We start from the raw sequence: 20,045 nt of genomic DNA on the forward strand, positions 1-20,045 counted from the left end.
AGCGCTTTCAACCCTACCACCAGCTAGCGCTGCCTGCAGCTTTGTAGCACTGCAAATAACAGGTGTTCTGTTATCTGACCCAGCTGTACTCCTCTTTTCAACCTCGGAAAGATTAAAGGCTCAGCCATTCCTGCCCGAATTAGAACCTGTGAACTAGACCGTGATCTCCGCAGCAGAAGCACCAGCCCACCGAGCATTCATAGAATTTTCACACCTTAGCCAAGGTCGTAGACGGATAGGAGGATTTTCTTGCAAGGAGGAGCGGGGTGTGTGATGGGGGTTCCGGATAAGAAGGGGCGGCGAGGTAACAGATTTAGCAGCAGGAGTTCTGCTTTTCCGCCCGGGGAGCTCCGGGCTTCTTTACATATCCCCGTCATCACCCAGCCAGGCATCACTCCACCGTCCGGACGTGACTGCGCGGATAAATATTTCATAACATCCATTATTGTGTCCCGAAACATCAATGCCTCCGAGCCAATAAGATTCAGCCGGCGTTTGCCTTAATCTGTAATGATGGCGCTCGGGGAACGCCGCTCCCGCCAAACGAGCTCCTCGCGCGGCCCCGATGGCCATCGATTCTGGAACCTAAACGTATAGATTTCTGTCAGTCCTCGCCGGATGCCTAGGCTATCTAGCTCAGGGCCGGCCCACCCCTCTTTCCTCCACCGCCCTACACTTTGTCTCGTTATCTCACCCAGGCAGGTGAGAGTGAATGATTTGTATGTGCTTGGTACCCTCCTGAAAGGGCACAGCCTAGCTGGAATGCACCCATCCTGGTACAGATTAATTTGAGAATTTGAATCCTTCACTTTTTTTTGCTGTCTAGGTCAACAAAGGCGGCTATTTCATTTCAGATGTGTCATGTATGGGGGGGCGGGGTGGAGGGGGGAGCAGCGGAATCAGTCTGTGCAATAACACTACCTAGATTTGTTCCATGTCACCCTAAAGTCAGTGGTGGCAGAAGTATGGACGGGGTTAGGAAACATTAACCCCTCCAGGAAGGAGATAAACAGGTCATCTGGGAAGAATGACTTTTAATGAGTTTATTTCACATTTTGGCATTTAGGACTCCCAAGAGCTTCCCTAATTTAGAGATTAAATCCAGCAGTTATGGGGTGCCCCCTTCTTCAATGCACCATTGCCATATATAAGATTAATATCTGTGTGGGCATTTGATCCTGTATTGGATGTATGGGATTTACAATAATGTATACTTGTTACTCTCGTCTGCCTTTTCTCCTTGCCTTGAAAAATCCCTCGTAAATTATTCAAGCAGTCTCTCTGGGAAGAAACTGTAGTCGAGACTGGATCAACTTTGTTTACACTGCCACAGAAAGCAGTGACTGCTGCAATCATTGTGTTCAACTCTCCCCGATTCAGTGGGTATGAGTTGAGTGAAAAGCTCCTGGGAACTGACATCATGCTATCAAGTATGATGGTTCTTGGTCTGTAGCCTTCCATCACTTGGGTAGGTCACAAATGTCCCAGAGTTTGATGTGTTAACTCTTCTCCTGGATTTACCAATACCTAGGATATAGGGAATTCCAGTGGAGTCGAGTTGACCGGGATTACAAGTGAGTCTGGATCCAGTTCCCGCTCCCTATATTAGCTAATTTTTAGATCTCGACTAAGCGCATGCACTGTCTGTGGTGAAACATGTTAGCTTACAGTGGTCTTAGAGTCTGCCCATTACTTACTATTGGTTGGATCTATTGTCACTCATATTTACTTGCTTCTTATTCATCAGCTTCTGCGGGCATTCCTTCCTCTTCTGGTGTTTGTCCCTCCGCTGGGCCATGAACCTATTTTTTGTCCTTCAGCTGCTGATTTTTCAGTCTTTATTTTTTTTCCGCAAGAACCACAGCACTGAAACCGCCCTCACTGCATGTACTGACGACATCAGAACCAGAGTCGACAAGGGCGAGACCGTTGCACTCATCCTCCTGGACCTCAATGCTGCCTTTGACACTGTCTGCCATTAAACACTCTGCACACGCCTCCACAACGCAGGGATTCGACACAAGGCCATAGACTGGCTCACTGCCCTCCTCACCGAAAGAACCCAGAAAGTCCACCTCCCTCCCTTCCACTCCACAGCCACCAAAATCATCTGCGGAGTCCCCCAAGGGTCCTCCCTCAGCCCTACCCTTTTCAACATTTACATGACCCTGCTTGCCAACATCCTCCAACCACACAGAATCACCATCATATCCTACGCAGACGACACCCAGCTCATCATCTCCCTCACCCGTAACCCTACCACCGCCAAAACCAACCTCCACGCTGCAATCCTTGACACCGCCACATGGATGACAGCAAACCACCTTAAGCTCAACTCCAACAAAACCGAAATCATCATTTTCGTCCCCAACAAAACCATATGGGACGACTCCTGGTGGCCCACCACCCTAGGCCCCCCACCAATCCCCGCAAACCACGCACGCAACCTCAGCATCATTCTGGACCCCTCCCTCTCCATGACCCAGCAAGTTAACGCCGTCACCTCCTCCTGTTTCAACACACTCCGCATGCTGCGAAAAACCTTGAAATGGATTCCCATAGAGACCAGAAAGACCGTCACCCACACACTCATCAGCAGCAGGCTGGATTATGGAAACGCCCTCTACGCCGGCACCACACTCAAACGCAAACTCCAGAGAATCCAGAACGCAGCCGCCCACCTCATCCTGGACCTTCCATGACATAAACACATTTTGTCACACCTCAGATCCCTTCACTGGCTCCCTATCGACAAGAGGATCACCTTCAAAATCCTCATCCACGCACACAAATCCCTCCACAACACTGGACCAACCTACCTCAACGAAAGAGTGAACTTCCACACTCCCACTCGCCACCTCCGCTCCGCCGACCTCGCACTCGCCACAGTCTCCTGCATCCAACGCGCCACCACATGAGGAAGATCATTCTCCTAACTTGCCCCCAAGGCCTGGAATTCCCTCCCCACCAACCTCCGCAAGACCCAGGACCTCCTGCTGTTCTGGAAAAACCTCAAGACATGGCTGTTCAAACAGTAACCCCTCCTCCCCTGCCACCAGCGCCTTGAGACCCTCACGGGTGAGTAGCGCGCTCTATACATTTTTTGATTAATTGGTTGATTTCCTCTTAGTTTAAGCACTCTACTAGTGTGTGTATGTTTTTCAGCTGTCTCCCTTATGTACTTTGTGTTCCTTTTTCTCACCCTGTGTTTCTCTTTTCGCCCAGCTTCAGTTGCTGTTCTTGTTTCCTCCCAACCCGCCCACCTTTCTCTGCCTTTCTACCTTCCCCACCCCTGGATCATGTGCTTCCCCATATCTGCCCACCCTCCATTGTCCGTTTGCTTGCCCATCCACTTCTGCCACCCTCTGTTGTCTGTTTGCTTCGTAATCCCTGCCCACCCGCCATTGTCCGTGTACTTCCCCATCCCATTCTTGCTCTGTTGTTTTTGTGCCTCCACAGGTGTTTCCCCATCCTCTCCAAACCACCATCCTTTGTCCGTGTGCTTCCCCATCCCCTTCTCTCTGTTGTTCTTGTGGTTCCCCATTTTTGTCTTGCTTGCCATTCTATTCCCCTTTGCATCCTCCTCTCCCGCCCACCCTCCCTGTGTTGCCTTGTCCCACTCCCTCATTTGATTTTTTTTAAGTTCACTAGTGCTATATAAAAATGTGCATTCCGCAAAACTTTTTATTTACTAATCCATCTCAGATACGTAAATAAAAAGAAAAACAATGCTTGCCTAATTTTGTAGGTTTACACGTCCGTGTGGGGTTTGCCTACAAAATGGCTTGATGGCCATGTCATAGCACTTTATTTTAGCATTATTTTCAGCCGTGGTTTATAGCAGCCGCGTGCTGTACAGCATGGCTAAAAATCACTGCCAATAAGTCTCATAGGCGAGACCTATTATCTTTGCCAATGCTTGTTAGTATAAAGATTTCAGCTTCTCTCCAGATCAAACACAAGTGTGTACCTTCTGATCTTGTCATTTCATTTGACCAGTGACTTCTGTAACCAGCCCTATCCGATTTAAAGGGGTACTCATAACAAGGCAATAATTCGATGTCCCAAACTTAAGTCTTAGACAGCTCTGTCCGTCTTGGGACCTCACTGCTAAAGATCCCAGGGAAGGACAGTCTCGCTTTTGGCTGCTGTGTTTACCATTATTGAACCCCACAGGGTTTCACATACCCAGTCCCAGGTTCAGCTGAAGGATGTCCTTCCGTGACAAGGTAGGTTAGAATTGATCTCAGATGGTTGAACTTACTATTTCTAAGCTAGTGCTGGTTGAGCTGGTGAATATCGAATTCCGAATATCAACGAGACAGAAAATCATTACAAAACTAACGAGAGACAAAACATTGACAGATATGTTTCTATACATTTTCTGTACCTGCTTCGCCTTTCCAGCCTTTTCGTCTCTTTTCACCTCTAGCTCTTGCACATTTTATTCTTTCCTGCCCATCCTTGATTTTTTTCTCTCTCTTTGCCCCCACCGCCTCATCTTTGGCCAGCCCCCTGTGCCCCCTCTATATTTCCCTTGTAGAATTCGCTCCTCTGATGCCTGAGAGGCACTGAGCCTCCACTTTAATTTAATATGATTACAGATGCTTTTACATAAAAAGTCCCAGCTGCCTGCTGAGTAAATCTGTCTATCTAATCCACGGAAGGCACCGCTTTGCATCAGAGATTTAACTCTTTGAGCACTGTGATTCATGCCCTTTTAAAGCAGTACAAACAGCCCAGGAAAGGAAAAGTAATGTGAAGAGATAATAAGCTTTATGTATTATTTAGTATTGATTGTAGGTGTTTGTGTAGCACTTTATACCTCTTACAAGGCTTGGTGATGATGTATTTGGTGACGGTCTTTTGTGTTTCAGTGATGTGGTTATCAGATGACTTCATGTAATTTACGAGCATTGCAAAATACCCCTGGTAGTGTTCTGATGGAACTGCCAGGACTTTCCTTGCTATGGAACACGTAATATACACACAACTGTCCTACTTTGTGTCAGGCGTTGTGTACTATTTCACACTGATTTCTTTGCCACTGTGCTGTCAGTTAAGCAACTGTTTAATACAAAGTTTAAAAGAAAACAAAATTTATGATGGGACTTAAGAATGTGCCGGTGGGGGTACATAGGATGCTGTTAAACACCCAGCTCTCTGGTAAAATCTCTTGGGTGATATGGGACTATGTGGCAACCATGGTCTTTGAAGATGATCTTGGCAATGGTCTTTGTGACGGAGCCGTTGGTGATTGAGTTTTAGATGATGTGTTCCAATGCAAGATGGTCTTAGTTGATGGAGGGTATGGTGAAAGGGCCTTAGTTGATTATGGTTTTGGTGATGCAGTCTAACTTGTTGGAGTCTAGGCTAAAGAAGTCTTAGTAGTAGTTCAATCTTAGTTGGTGGGATCTTAGTTGGGAAACTTTGGTTGGCTAAGTTTTATCTGGAGAATTTATAAATAATGGAAGCTTAATCAGTGGAGCTTATGTTGAACAGTAGATGTCGTCTTTGGTGATGGAGTCGGACGCAATTGTGTCCTATTTGATGGGGGTCTTAGTGGATGCTAGTCAAAGTAACTTTGTCTTAATTCACAGAGTTTGAGTTGATGGAGCCTTAGCTGATGAAGTCTTAGTTGGCAGAGTATCAGTTGATTGAGAAGACTTAGATGATAACTTATTTGGTGCTGAAGTCTTAGTTGATGGAATCTGAATTGATGCTGTCTTAATTGTTAAAATCTTAATTAATGGAATGTTAATTGATGGATCTCGAGTTTATAATGTCTTAGTTGATCATCTCTTTGTTGCAAATGTCATTAAAAATGGCTTATTCTTAGGTCATTGATTACTGGTTGACGCAGATTTAGGTGATGAATTATTGGGTGAAAGAGTCTTCGTTAATGGAGTGTTCCATGATAGGGTCTTTTTTGACTGTGCCTTAGTCTATTGAGTATATGGTGAAAGTAAGGAGCGACAATCTTGGACATCGTTTTAGCTGATGTTATCCTTTATGGGGGATTTGGGGAAGGACAGAAGGATGTAGAGTGCGTGTTGTTTTATGCAGTGGAAAAGAAGGATATAATTGCTGAGGTTTGTTCTTTGTTCCATGCAATGACACATGAGTTATTAGGATAGAAATGTCAGTGGATGTTAACATTTCCATGCAGTGATATGGTGAGACACAAGGATAGAAATGCAGGGGTTATTTGTGTGATAAAGTGACAAAGAATGATAGCAATGTCTCGGGGTGTTTCTGAGCCATACGGTGACATTGAGACAGAGAGAAAGCAACGCTGCCTTGGAATGTGTTTGTATTCTACGCATTGATGCAATGAGACACAATCACAGAAATGTTTGGAATATTCTTTGTCCTATGCAGTAATAATATGAGACAGAAGAAGAAAAATGCTGCAGATTTTCTTTATAGACTGCATATCAGAATATTGAGGAAATAAATATTGTCCCACAAAATGATTGTGGCCCAAATATTGTATACCAAAGTATTGTGAAGATATGTTTATATATGGAAAAATGTGCTATCCATCTACGTATCTCAAAGATGTGTCTATAGTCAAGGTCCATACTGTGATGCAGATAGACAGAGGATAGAAATGTCTGGGTTAATGTTTGTTCCATTTAGTGATACAATTAGGGGCTAGATGTGGGTGTTCTTTGCTCCAGGCAGTGATACATGATGTAAAAAGGATAAGTGATGGACGGAATGCTGAGCAATGTCAAACATTCACCCTAGTAGAGAGAACTGGACCTCAATCCATCAATTTTTTTTTTTTTTGGCTACCCATGTCATTTCAGTTTAGATCTAGCCATATGCAAATCGGACCCTGCTCCCAATGGGAAAAGTCCAGCCTGAACTGCCAGGCCATGTCCTCCCTGGAACAGAAACAAGCCTGCTGGGGCCGGTTTCAGGGTATCACCCCTCATCAGCCAGGGTAGCTTGACTCCGGTGGCATGGGGAGCACTGGACCCACTAGAGAAGGGTCAAGATTGACATTCCTATGGCTGGATCCACACTGTGGTGGCATGGTGAGGGGGTGAGTGTCTGAAAAGTTTCAGCAGTCCGTCCATCATCTCTTTTTTGTTGCTATCTTGATACAGGATAACCATGTTCTGAATGTCCTTGTTTCCTGCAGCGATGTAGTGAATAATAAGGATTGAAACTTTAGGGATGTTTTTTGTTCCATACAGTGATGCAGTGAGACTGAAGGATTTAAATGTCGGGGACATTCTTTGCTCAATGCAGTGATGCTCTGGAACTGGAGGCCTGAAATGTTGTGTATGGTCTTTTTTCCATGCAGTTGCACAGTGAGTCAGAGAAGAGAACCTTTCTAATGTTCAATGTTTCATGCAGTTAGACAGAAGAATAGAAATGTCTGTGAAGTTCTTTGTTCCTTGCAGTGTCCCAGTGAGGCAAAGGATATATTTTTTATGGGTGTTCTTTGATACATAGGGTGAGAGAGAAGCATTGATATGTGTAAGGAAATGCCTCCTTGGCATGGTTACCCCCTAACTTTTTGCCTTTGCTGATGTTAAGTTATGATTTGAAAGTATGCTGGGGCCCTGCTAACCAGGCCCCAGCACCAGTGTTCTTTCCCTAAAACTGTTCCTTTGTCTCCACAATTGGCACAACCGTGGCACTCAGGTAAGTCCCTTGTAACTGGTGCCCCTGGTACCAAGGGCCCTGATGCCAGGGAAGGTCTCTAAGGGCTGCAGCATGTCTTATGCCACCCTAGGGACCCCTCACTCAGCACATGCACACTGCTTCACAGCTTGTGTGTGCTGGTGGGGAGAAAATGACTAAGTCGACATGGCATTCCCCTCAGAGTGCCATGCCAACCTCACACTGCCTGTGGCATAGGTAAGTCATCCCTCTAGAAGGCCTTACAGCCCTAAGGCAGGGTGCACTATACCACAGATGAGGGCATATGTGCATGAGCACTATGCCCCTACAGTGTCTAAGCAAAACCTTAGTCATTGTAAGTGCAGGGTAGCCATAAGAGAATATGGTCTGGGAGTCTGTCAAACACGAACTCCACAGTTCCATAATGGCTACACTGAAAACTGGGAAGTTTGGTATCAAACTTCTCAGCACAATAAATGCACACTGAAGCCAGTGTGCAATTTATTGTAACATACACCCAGAGGGCATCTTAGAGATGCCCCCCTGAATACCTACCCAACGTCTAGTGTAGGCTGACCAGTTTCTGCCAGCCTGCCACACACCAGACATGTTGCTGGCCACATTGGGAGAGTGCCTGTTTCACTCTGTGGCCAGGAACAAAGCCTGTACTGGGTGGAGGTGCTCTCACCTCCACCTGCAGGAACTGTAACACCTGACAGTGACCCTCAAAGGCTCACCCCTTTTGTTACAGTGCCCCAGGGCATCCCAGCTAGTGGAGATGCCCGCCCCTCCTGCCACTGCCCCACTTTTGGCCGCAAGGCTGGAGGAGATAATGAGAAAAACAAGGAGGAGTCACCCACCAGTCAGGACAGCCCCTAAGGTGTCCTGAGCTGAGGTGACCCCTGCCTTGAGAAATCCTCCATCTTGAGTTTGGAGGATTCCCCTAATAGGATTAGGGATGTGCCCCCCTCCCCACAGGGTGGAGTGGAGGCACAAAGAGGGTGTAGTCACCCTCAAGGACAGTAGCCATTGGCTACTGCCCTCCCAGACCTAAACGCCCCCCCTCCCTAAATTCAGTATTTAGGGGCTGCCCAGACCCCAGGAAATCAGGTTCCTGCAACCTGAAGAAAGAAGGACTGCTGACCTACAAGCCTGCAGAGAAGGAGGAAGATGACAACTGCTTTGGCCCCAGCCCTACCGGCCTGTCTCCAACTTCGAAAACCTGCTTCAGCGACGCATCCGACAGGGACCAGCGACCTCTGAAGCCTCAGAGGACTGCCCTGGACTACAGGACCAAGAAACTCCCGTGAACAGCGGCCCTGTTCAAAACCAGCTACTTCTTTGCAACAAAGAAGCAACTTCCAAGGACTTCACGTTTCCTGTTGGAAGCGTGAGACTCTACACTCTGCACCCGATGCCCCTGGCTCGACCTGCAGAAAACCAACACCTCAGGGAGGACTCCTCGATGACTGCGAGCCCGTAAGTAACAAGAGACGACCCCCCTCAGCCCCCACAGCGACGCCTGCAGAGAGAATCTAAAGGCTCCCCTGACCGGGACTGCCTGTAACAAGGGACCCAATGCCTGGAACCAACACTGCACCCGCAGCCCCCAGGACCTGAAGGAACTGAAGTTCGACGCAGGAGTGACCCCCGGCGACCCTCTGCCTAGCTCAGGTGGTGGCTGTCCCGAGAAGCCCCCCCTGTGCCTGCCTGCACCGCTAGAGTGACCCCCGGGTCCCTCAATTGAAACCTATACAAAACCCGATGCCTGCTTTGCACACTGCACCCAGCCACCCCTGTGCCGCTGAGGGTGTGTTTTGTGTGCCTACTTGTGTCCCCCCAGTGCTCTACAAAACCCCCTGGTCTGTCCCCCGAGGACACAGGTACTTTTACCTGCTGGCAGACTGGAACCGGAGCACCCCTGTTCTCCATAGGCGCCTATGTGTTTTGGGCACCTCTTTGACCTCTGCACCTGACCGGTCCTGAGCTGCTGGTGTGGTAACATTGGGGTTGCCTTGAACCCCCAACGGTGGGCTGCCTATGTCCCAGGACTGAGACTTGTAAGTGTTTTACTTACCTCCTAATCTAATCTTTACTTACCTCCCCCAGAAACTGTTGATTTTTACACTAAGTGTCCACTTTGAAAATAGCTTATTGCCATTTTTACAAAGACTGTACATGATATTGTTTTCATCCAAAGTTCCTAAAGTATCTAAGTGAAGTACCTTACATTTTAAGTGTTTAATGTAAATCTTGTACCTGGGGTTCTTAAAATAAACTAAGAAAAGATATCTGTCAATATAAAAACCTATTGGCCTTGAGTAAGTCTTTGAGTGTGTGTTCCTCATTTATTGCCTGTGTGTGTACAACAAATGCTTAACACTACCCTCTGATAAGCCTACTGCTCGACCACACTACCACAAAATAGAGCATTAGAATTATCTACTTTTGCCACTATCTTACCTCTAAGGGGAACCCTTGAACTCTGTGCACACTATTTCTTACTTTGAAATAGTATATACGGAGCCAGCTTCCTACAATATGACTTGAAAGTTCATTGTTATAGTGATAGTGATACCGTGAACAGAGGATATGAATATCTGAGATTGTCTTTGTTCCATATGGTGTGAAAGACAGTAGATGTGTTGGGGATTTTTTCTTTATTCCATGCAGTGATGCTGTGAGACAGGGTTGAAATACCATGACTGTGCTTTGTTCCATGCAATGATACAGTGAATAGAAATGTCTGTGAATTTCTTTGTTCCATGTAGTGAATATATTTGTCTGGGACAGTCTTTGTTAAATGCAGTGATAAAGTGAATATAAATGTCTGAAGGTCTTTGTTCCATGCAGTGATACGGTGAATATATATGTCTAGGACAGTATTTGTTCCATGCAGTGATACAGTGGATAGAAAGCTCTGGGACAGTCTTTGTTCCATGCAGTGATACAGCAGATAGTAATGTCTGAGACAGTTTTCGTTCCATGGAGTGATACAGCAGATAGAAATGTCTGGGGCACTCTTATTACCATGCAGTGATACAGTAGATAGAACTGTCTGTGACAGTCTTTGTTCCATGCAGGGATACCGCGGATAGTAATGTCCGTTCCATGCAGAGGTACAGCGAGTAAAAATGCCTGGGGCAGTCTTTGTTCCCTATGGTGAAAAGTGAATATAAATGTCTGAAGGTCTTTGTTCCATGCAGTGATACAGTGAATATATGTGTCTGGGACAGTCTTTGTTTCATGCGGAGATTGATACAGCAAAGAGAAAATGTCTGGGACAGTCTTTGTTCCATGCAGAGATACAGCAAATAGACACTGTCTGGGACATTATTTGTTCTATGTAGAGATGATGCAGCGAATACATATTTTCTGGGGCAGTATTTGTTCCATGCAGAAATGATACATCGATTAAACATTGTCTAGGACAGTCTTTGTTCCATGCAGAAATGATACCGTGAATAGACATCATCTGGGACAGTCTTTGCTACATGCAGAAATACAGCAAATTTAAATGTCTGAAGGTCTTTGTTCCTTTCAGTGATACAGTGACGGTCTTTGTTCCATGCAGAGATACAGCGAATAGAAATGTCTGGGACGTTCCATGCAGAAATACAGAGAATAGAAATGCATGGGACGGTCTTTGTTCCATGCAGTGATACAGCGGATAGAAATGTCTGTGTTGGTCTTTAACCCATGCAGAGATACAGTGAAAGGAATGTATGGGACGGACTTTGTTCTATGCAGAGATACAGCCAATAGAAACGTGTTAGATGGACTTTGATCCATGCAGTGGTACAGCGAATAGAAATGTCTGGGACTGTCTTTGTTCCACACAGTGATACAGTGAATTGAAATGTCTGGGACGGTCTTTGTTCCATGCAGAGACACAGTTAATAGAAATGCCTGAAGGTCTTTGCTCCATGCAGTGATACAGTGAATACAAATGTATGGTACAATCTTTGATCTATGCAGTGATACTGGGGCGGTCTTCGTTCCATGCAGAGATTCAGCAAATAGAAATGTCTGGGACGATCGTTGTTCCATGCAGAGATACAGCAGGTAGAAATGTCTGGGACGGTCTTTGTTCCATGAAGGGGTACAGTGAATAGCGATGCCTGGGGCGGTCTTTGTTCCATGCAGAGATACAGTGAATAGGAATGTCTGTGACAGTATTTGTTCCATGCGCTGGGGGCATAGGAAAGACTCGTAGACCTTGGCAGATTCGTGCACAGTACCCCTGCCCTGTCTCGGGGGCCGAAGGTACCCCCACCCCTCGCGGTCCCCACGTCGGAAGTCACTTCCCAGATATCAAAGTGCAGCATTCCAGTTTCAACGAATAACTTTCAGATTCAGGGCATGAATAAAACATCAGCTCAGTGGGCTTCCATATCTCTGACTAGTGATCCTGGGCGAGGGGTGGGAGGGGGATCCCTGCGGTGGTGGGGAGGGGGGCTTGCGCTTGTTGATGGTCATGACCGGTGGGGGGGGGGGGATGGCGACAGCAGAGGCACCGATAGGGATTTCTCTGGCTTTCTGTAGAGATAGATTAAGTGGTGGGGGGGTTAAATGAAAAGGGGTGAGACAGGAGGGTTGGAGGGGTGAGAGTGTGCACTACGAGGGAGAGAGGAAAGAAGCAAGGAACAGCGCGAGAGGAGAGGGGAAGGTGTGAGGGCGGAGAGGTGCGGGAAAGGCACGAGATGAAGATTGGTTGAATAGCATTAGTGGGGGTGACGGGATGTGAGGTCATAGGACAGGGGTCTTCAAACTTAGGGCGGGACCCCTAGGGGGTCCTCCAGCGCTCCCAGTGGGGGGGCAGGCCCTGGCTAAAAGATGGATTATGCAGGTAACAGTGCTTTGTTTTGAGCAGGAAAAAACAGTTTGGGGAGTAGGAAGGTTATAGTCCCTGGTGGCATTAGAGACCGGGGCACCCTGGTTACACCTCTGGAGTGAGAGGGAAAGAAGGGGGGTAGACTAGTGGTTCTTAACCATCGGACTTCTGCAGACCCCCCACTTAACCTTGGAATCCAGGGACCCCCCTGAATCATTATCGGAATCCGAGGATCCCCACCAAGTCATTACTGGAGCCCCAGCCTATGCAATTTCATTGGTTTGAACCACAAAAATACATAAACAAGATTTTAACAAACAAATGCAGAAAGAATGAAATATGTTATTTAATTCAGAAACAGAGAAAAACAAAGTTTTTAATGGGAAGGTAGAAGCTTTTCGAAATTCAGTTGAGGTCACCCATCATCCAAATTATATTTTGTTTGAAACACGTCTCATGTTAATCAATCTGAGGCCGGCAGCCTAATGTTTACCCTCCAGTGACCTATTCCTTTACATTTACACAGTGCTTTGACATTTTCAGTTTTACACTTTGCTTCTTTATTTATATGAACTTTATTACTCTGGTAATATTATTTAATTCTCCACAGACCCCCTGAGTTGGCATTGCGCCCCTCCCCCACCCACCATGGGTCCCCAGACCACACGTTAAGAACTACTGGTGTAGACAGACTGAGAGCAAGAAGTGAGGGTGAGATAAGAGGGAAGCAAAAGTTGGGAGGAACAGGATTGAGATAAAGAGATGTGTTGAAAAGAAGAGTTAATGTAAGTGGGGATGTGTCGAGAGTGAGGGGATAAATGGCATCAGTGGGTATTGAGGAAATATACAGACATGGGTAGGAGGAGGAGGGGGTGGGAAAGAAATGGGGTCAGAGTGGTTGACAGGGAGGAATGAGGTAAGAGCAATGGAATTGAGCAATAGCTGTAAGTGAAAGATGGAGTGATGTGGAGGAATTGGGTGAAAGGGAGAGGACAATAGAAGTAGATGAGAGGAAGGCACTGGTGTGAGAGGAAAAGATGTGGAAAGAGGAAGGGATGACGTGGCAGCTCGGGTGGGTTGTGAGGGTGCAGGGGTTTGGGAGAATGAAAAGGAGAAGAAACAGAGGTCTGGGTTGATGGGCATGAAAAGGAACATGTGTGTAGTTATCTCACTCCACAGTGGTGTCATACTGCGCGGAGTGATGTCATAGTGTCACAGATTAACAGAGCCTGAAAAATAAAACCGAGTCATACTACAGTGTAAAGTAACATAGTTATTGATTTGAAGCATTTGACACACAATTCACCATCAGCTGCTTGATTTGCAAATTTTACCCCAAAAATGTGTTTCTAGCTCAAACTGATCGAAAGTTACTAAAAATGCAGCAACATGTGTTGCGGAGCAGTGGAAAGCTCTTCGTATAGGATGATTGGTCACCTTTCTGTTGCTTATTACTATACTTGGGTGTCAAACTGCTACTAATGAGATGAAACATTTTCCCAGATAGTGATGTGTGTAAAGATGACAAAGTAAAGAGGTAAAACTGTCACAAATTGAGCTGCATTATATTGCATAATTTGTTATTTGTTGCTGCATACTTTAGTCAGCCCTGCTGCAAAATTTCATCCTCTCCTGTTGCATAGTTCCAGTGGCTCTTCTTACACTAGTAGGTCCACCCATTAAGAAACCTACAGATCTCTGGAACATTCCATGAGGTGTACCCACCTCTGGAAGTTTGGTAGGATTATCTCAGGGTGACTCATTCCAGTGAGCATGAACTTTGGTAGTCTGTTTTGGAATCAACAATTTTGCAATTTTTGTTCAGTCTGTGTTTTCATATATACTAAGTGTCTAAGAAAATTTGGATTTATATTACAGTTTTTTAATCTATTTCGAAATAAAAAAGAGTTGCTACCTAGAGCAAAAACAATATTGTATTGTCCGTCAACGTGCACGCGTCGGTGCATAAATGCATCAGATATCATTGATCTAAATGTCAAGAACATTGTGTTTTTAGGTCTATTCATTTTTCAAACGCAGCAGGATAGCAAACTCATTTGTTACTAGGCAACTCCAGCAGGTGTTAGAATATTATTAATATCATCGACATTTCATCTTAACAGTATGATTACGCTAAAGGTTCTAAAGGAAAAACAATATTACTTACTGAAAGAATAGAAATTATAAGACCATGAGATAAATATTTTAACATGTTGCATAACATATTGAAGAGGATCGTTGCAGCACCTCGGAACAATTAAAACCTTTTAAAAATTAAAATATCAATAATAGCAAAACAGCTGATCTTCAAGTAACATCTACACGGTATTCACTACATTTATCTTAAAACCGGCATGTTTTCATCAATTTATGAAGGCAATGCAGAGTTGGTGCTTCTCTAATATAACCTGTGTCCCTTTTTCGTCATGAACACTGAACAGTTGTTTGTGGGGCACACTTGTATAACAAAGTGATGTTCCCTTTTTTAAACTTTAAACGTAGTTAACCATAGTTTTTTCCTGTTCTACCACCGGTTATTTAACTAAACAGTCCAGATTTTTAAGTTTTCTGTGCTAATTTGCTCAGGGGGTTAGAGTTTTCAAGCTTTGAGGTTGTTTCCATCAATATGACGATGAGTAGGAACCACCTACTGGGTGTTTTAACGAATGTCAAAGCACATATACAGATTCACAGGACATAAGATTTGAGGGCACAGAGGAGTTGGCTCGCCGTATGCCAGACTGTACCCGTTAGCAGGACCTAAGCATCAAATGATTAAAGTTGCGCTTTGTGAAGGAAAGGTGATTGTGTGTGAATACTGAACTCAAACAAAGCTGTAAAAACGCATGTTCTGGTTGGTCGGTCCCACAGGATTTGCCTTGGGGCCAAAAATAAAAAATACAATTGCTTGTGTTCTCTGCATACCTGTGGGAGCCAGCCAGCACAACTCCCCCGTTCACCTATTGGACTTCCACAGGACCAAAAACCTTACAAAAGGAAATGAGGTGTACAGGGTCTATGGGCAGATAACCGCTTGTTGGGGGTTGACTGCCTTTTTTGTAGTGGGATGTAGTGCACAGCCAGGACTCCAGGCCCTGCAGCCAACCCGCTGCCTTGCACCTCTGAAGGTGGTGCATGTCGGCAGATTTGGTGCTCCGGGAAGGGTTTGGGTGCAGGATCTGACCTCAGGCCTGGCCCTGCAACCAACACCCACCCCTTCGTACAGTAAATAAATCCACCAATAGGAACATGACTTGAAACGTACACAATAAGACAGCGTCATTATTTAAAACAAGCTTCTCCCCTTCTTATGTACCCTGACCCATGACTGAGGGCTGCATCGATTGATTGTACATTTTTTGAATGGCTCTGCCTGAAGCTGTCTGATAATCGTACTAAACCTTCCTCTTGGGCTTCCCAAACTAGGCACTTGCCTACTGATCGTCAGTCCATGTCTTACCAATAGCACCTCTGTACTGTAGAGTTCTGAAGTTGTCCGCAGCTGGCAGTGACTAGCTCACCCAGACATATTTATTTCCTTGAATTCTGTGGCTTACATTCCTACATCTAGAGCGGGTAATAGCAGAGTTATCTGCAGAATTCAAAGAGTAAACCAGGACTGGGTGAGCTACTCACAGCTTGAGATCTACTGTCTCAAGATATAATCATGCATGTTGGATGTTGTGACTAAGCAGTATTGCTTTATTTTCAAGATGATAACAGTGGTTAACACACTCTGCAGAAGTTGTTAACCACTATTAATTGATTGGCTCTCAGCCTTGGACCTGGGGTATGAAGGAGAGCCACTATTATCAACAGATATTAATGATGGCAGGTGGGTGCTCGGCACCCATTCTCCAATCTAGCCCAACCCCCTTTCCCTGAATTAATGTCCCTCACGTTGACATAAAATGCAGACCATGAACAGCCGGTACCCCTAGCACTCTAAGATCGCAGGTTGGGTGAGCAAGTCTGATGTTTGCATCCAGGGTACTAGGGTTTGTTATTGGACGTGGGCATGAGCTTACTAGACCCAAAAGATGAAAGCCCTGGATGGGCTGTGTGTCACATATCGTATACGCCTTTTAACATGAATATAGTGTCCTCCTAAACGTCGTTTTAAAAAATCTGGAGACAAACCAACCCAAAGGTACATTGGGTGTTAGATATTCGAATATTAAATTACCTCCAATGCAGCATTATTTTTGTAAGCAATATTTAGGCCTTAATATTCATGTTAGGCAATAGTATGACCACACTATTCTGGCACCACACACTGGATGTAATGGCCGAGTTTATTTGTTATGACAAGGCTTCTTTTTGTTGACAGCTCTCACTTAATTTTGTTGTTTTTCTCTGTCCCTCTCTAGATGAATCGACCCATCCAGGTGAAGCCGGCGGACAGCGAGAGCAGAGGAGGTATTGCTGTCCCTTTTTCTCTTCTTGAGGGGAGGACCGGAGGGGCGTGGAAGATTGGGGGTGGTTGAGGGTCCTCCACTAGACAGCATGCCCTATCACTCCTTTTAAGAGAAAGGCAGAAGGGTGCAAGATTTAGAGGACTAAATAGCAAGGTCAGTGATAACATGTCCTAGGTTTCTGCCTACAGCTAGGGCAGGTGGGTGCAGGCGGCATAGGCGGTAGATAGGCGGGAGCTTGCCCTACCTGTCCTCCCTAGTGAGGGTAGGAGGATACAGGTAGAATAGGATGAAGAAGATGATGAGCCGGTGGCACATTCGCCCTGTCATTCTTCCACTGGGTAAGACGTGGTGTGCTGGAAAGATAGGGTCATTTGTATTTTTATTTTTTGCAGTACTTACATAGTGGAGACTTGACCCACTGAAGGTGACACTTTAAATAATCAGTCTTTGTAAAGCATGCCTATTAGGCTGATCACTAGATAACAGTAAGGATTGTGGTGGAAACCCAGCAGCTTTACGTATTTCTTCACCACAGCATGACTAGAAGGCCATCGTCCAACCATATCAGAGAGCATGCCATTTGATACAAATTTTCTGATCGAGATACATTATAGACTGACTAGTGGTATAAAAACAAATACGCATGGAGCGGGAGATCGCTCAGTGCCTGCATATGGGGTGTACTCCACTAGGATTCCTACATGTACATCAGTCTGGAGTCTAGTAAGGAGAAGGGAAATTTGTGAGAGTTTTTTTTTTAAAGTTATTTTTCGCTCTGGCACTACATGGCAGCATCCTGGTGTCGGTAAGTTATTCTATTCAGTGTGAGTAAGTGATCTTTTGACGCTTACAGTGTTAGGGGAGAGATGCTGCCTTCATGGTGGTTATAAGTAGTTAGAGGTGCTTGGGTTGTTGCCTAAGAAAGTGTTTGCTGATTAATATTTTCTTAACTAAGGGGCTTCAAGTGGCCGGGATATGTTTCTTCTCAGCTTCTCAGCTGCAGCACCCAGAGATTATGGGCCTTGTTTACAGAGAATTTGCTGTGGCTTCCTCTTGTTGTAATCTTTAATTACCACTGACTTCCAGGTCAGGGGCACTATGAGAGTAGGTCACAGCTTCTCACAGCAAAACCTTTTTTGATCTGTGCCATATAAGTATTTCCCAGGATTTAAGATAGAGTGTTCATAGGAAGCACTTTGTACTGAAGTACCCGAAGCCCGAGGTACCTTTTCCTATCACTTTTGGTGTAGGGGATTCCGGTGGATCAAACTGTAGGTAGCAAGATCTAGGAAAAAAAGTTGCTTTTTGATGTTTCCTGCTTCAAGAAGCTTGGCTTTAACATAACTGCAAAATCTTAATTCATTGCCCCTATTTTAACCCCAGGGCTCCACTTCTCACTGCACACCTCCCATCTCCCATATTACTCTCAATGTCTGTCTCCCCATACTCATTGTCTGTTTGACCTCTATTTTAGAACCTCCTCTCTCTCTATTACAAGCATCGCTCCCAATCACTGCCGCTCTTCCCTCTCCCTGGAAGTCACAGCTCAGTTCTTACAGCCACTCCCAGTGGCTTAACGAAACCTGAGGGGAACCCCTGCAAAGTACATGCCCAACCCACCCACCCCCCACCTCTGAACTCACTCAAGTGCTCTCAGTTCAGGGTATTGTGGTGAGCGAGCCTTGTTACTCCATTGGCCACTCCTACCTCTCTGTTACAACCGTTTCCCCCCATGTGTAAATTCCTCTTCTACAAGTGTGTTATTCCTGTATTCCATTACATCCACTCCCTCCGTTAAGGTCTCCTCCTTCCTGTAATGGTTTAACACCGGCTTGCCAACCTCCCTACCACACACCTTCCATCTACTCACACATTCCCTTTTCTCTATATCACATATTTCCTCCTTTGTTACAGCCTCAGTGCTCTGTCACAACAACCACCAGCTCTCCAACCTTTCTAATGCAAAGCTTTTTCTCCTTTATGGCTCTCAAATTCTATATTGTAGCCTTTCTCTCTGTTTAGTACTCCTATCTCCAATATAGCCTCCTCATCTCTCTAATATATACCCCCTCTGCGCCCCCCTCCCCGTCCTCTGTCCCCCATAAAACATATCTTCCCTATCTATTAAACCTTCCTTCTCTGTGTTGGAAGCTTTATTCTACCATGGTTCTCTCTCTCTCTCTCTCTCTCTCTCTCTCTCTCTCTCTCTCTCTCTCTCTCTCTCTCTCTCTCTCTTTCTCTCTCTTCCTTCCTCCCTCCTTCCCTCTTTCCCCACACCCACCCACCCCCTCCCTCCCTGTCTCTCTCTCCCCACCCACACCCACCATCCCTGTCTCTCATCTCTCGATCTCCTTCCACCCACCGTCCCTCTCCACCCCCTTTTCCCGCTACATCCACCCTCTCTCCCACTCCCCCCACCCTCCCTCTCTCACCCCCACCCTTCTCTCCCCCTCCACCCACTCTCCCATCCTCTCTCTCCCCTCCACGTCCCTCCATTCCTCTCTTCCCCTCTACCCCATCTCTTACCACCCACCCTCCTCTCTTTTCCCACTCTCCCTCTCTTTTTTAGCCCAACCTCCCTCTCTTTCCCACCCACCCTCCCTCTCTCTTTTCCCTCCCGCTCTCTTTTCCCTCCCACCCTCCCGCTCTCTTTGCCCCCTCTCTTATAGCCCTCGCTCTCTCTTTTCCCATCCGCCCTTCCTCTGTTTTCACACCCACCCACCCTCCCTTTCTCTATTCCCCGCCCACCCACCCGTTCTCTTTTCCCCACCCACCCTCCCGTTCTCTTTTCCCGCCCACCCTCCCGTTCTCTTTTCCCGCCCACCCACCCTTTCACTTTTTCCGCCCACCCACCCACCCTTTCACTTTTCCCACCCACCCTTTCTCTTTTCCCACCCACCCTCCCTTTCTCTTTTGCCAACCCCCCCACCCTCACTTTCTCTTTTGCCACTCACCCACCCTCCCTTTCTCTTTTCCCACCCAGCCGCCTACCTCTTTCCCCGCCCGCCCTCCCTCTTTCCCCACCCTCCCTCTCTCTTTCCCCGCCCACCCTCCTTCTTCCTTCCCCACCCACTCTCCTTCTCTCTGTCCCCACCCTCCCTCTCCCTTCCCCATATTCCCTCTCTTTCCCCATCCACCCTCCCTCCCTCTCT

The 20,045-nt window shown here is 46.2% G+C and overlaps 1 protein-coding gene across 9 annotated transcripts in view; it reads left to right on the forward strand.

The window, feature by feature from the left end:
• CELF3 (CUGBP Elav-like family member 3) overlaps positions 1-20,045 on the forward strand; it is a 282,700-nt gene that overhangs the window by 212,940 nt on the left and 49,715 nt on the right. For all 9 annotated transcript variants that reach the window (XM_069218316.1, XM_069218315.1, XM_069218311.1 and 6 more), the window contains one exon: positions 16,846-16,894. In XM_069218316.1, coding sequence (XP_069074417.1) covers positions 16,846-16,894 — 49 coding nt within the window. The remainder of the gene's footprint in view (positions 1-16,845; positions 16,895-20,045) is intronic.

The sequence above is a fragment of the Pleurodeles waltl genome, chromosome 12 (genome assembly GCF_031143425.1).
Source record: "Pleurodeles waltl isolate 20211129_DDA chromosome 12, aPleWal1.hap1.20221129, whole genome shotgun sequence".
NCBI lineage: Eukaryota > Metazoa > Chordata > Amphibia > Caudata > Salamandridae > Pleurodeles > Pleurodeles waltl.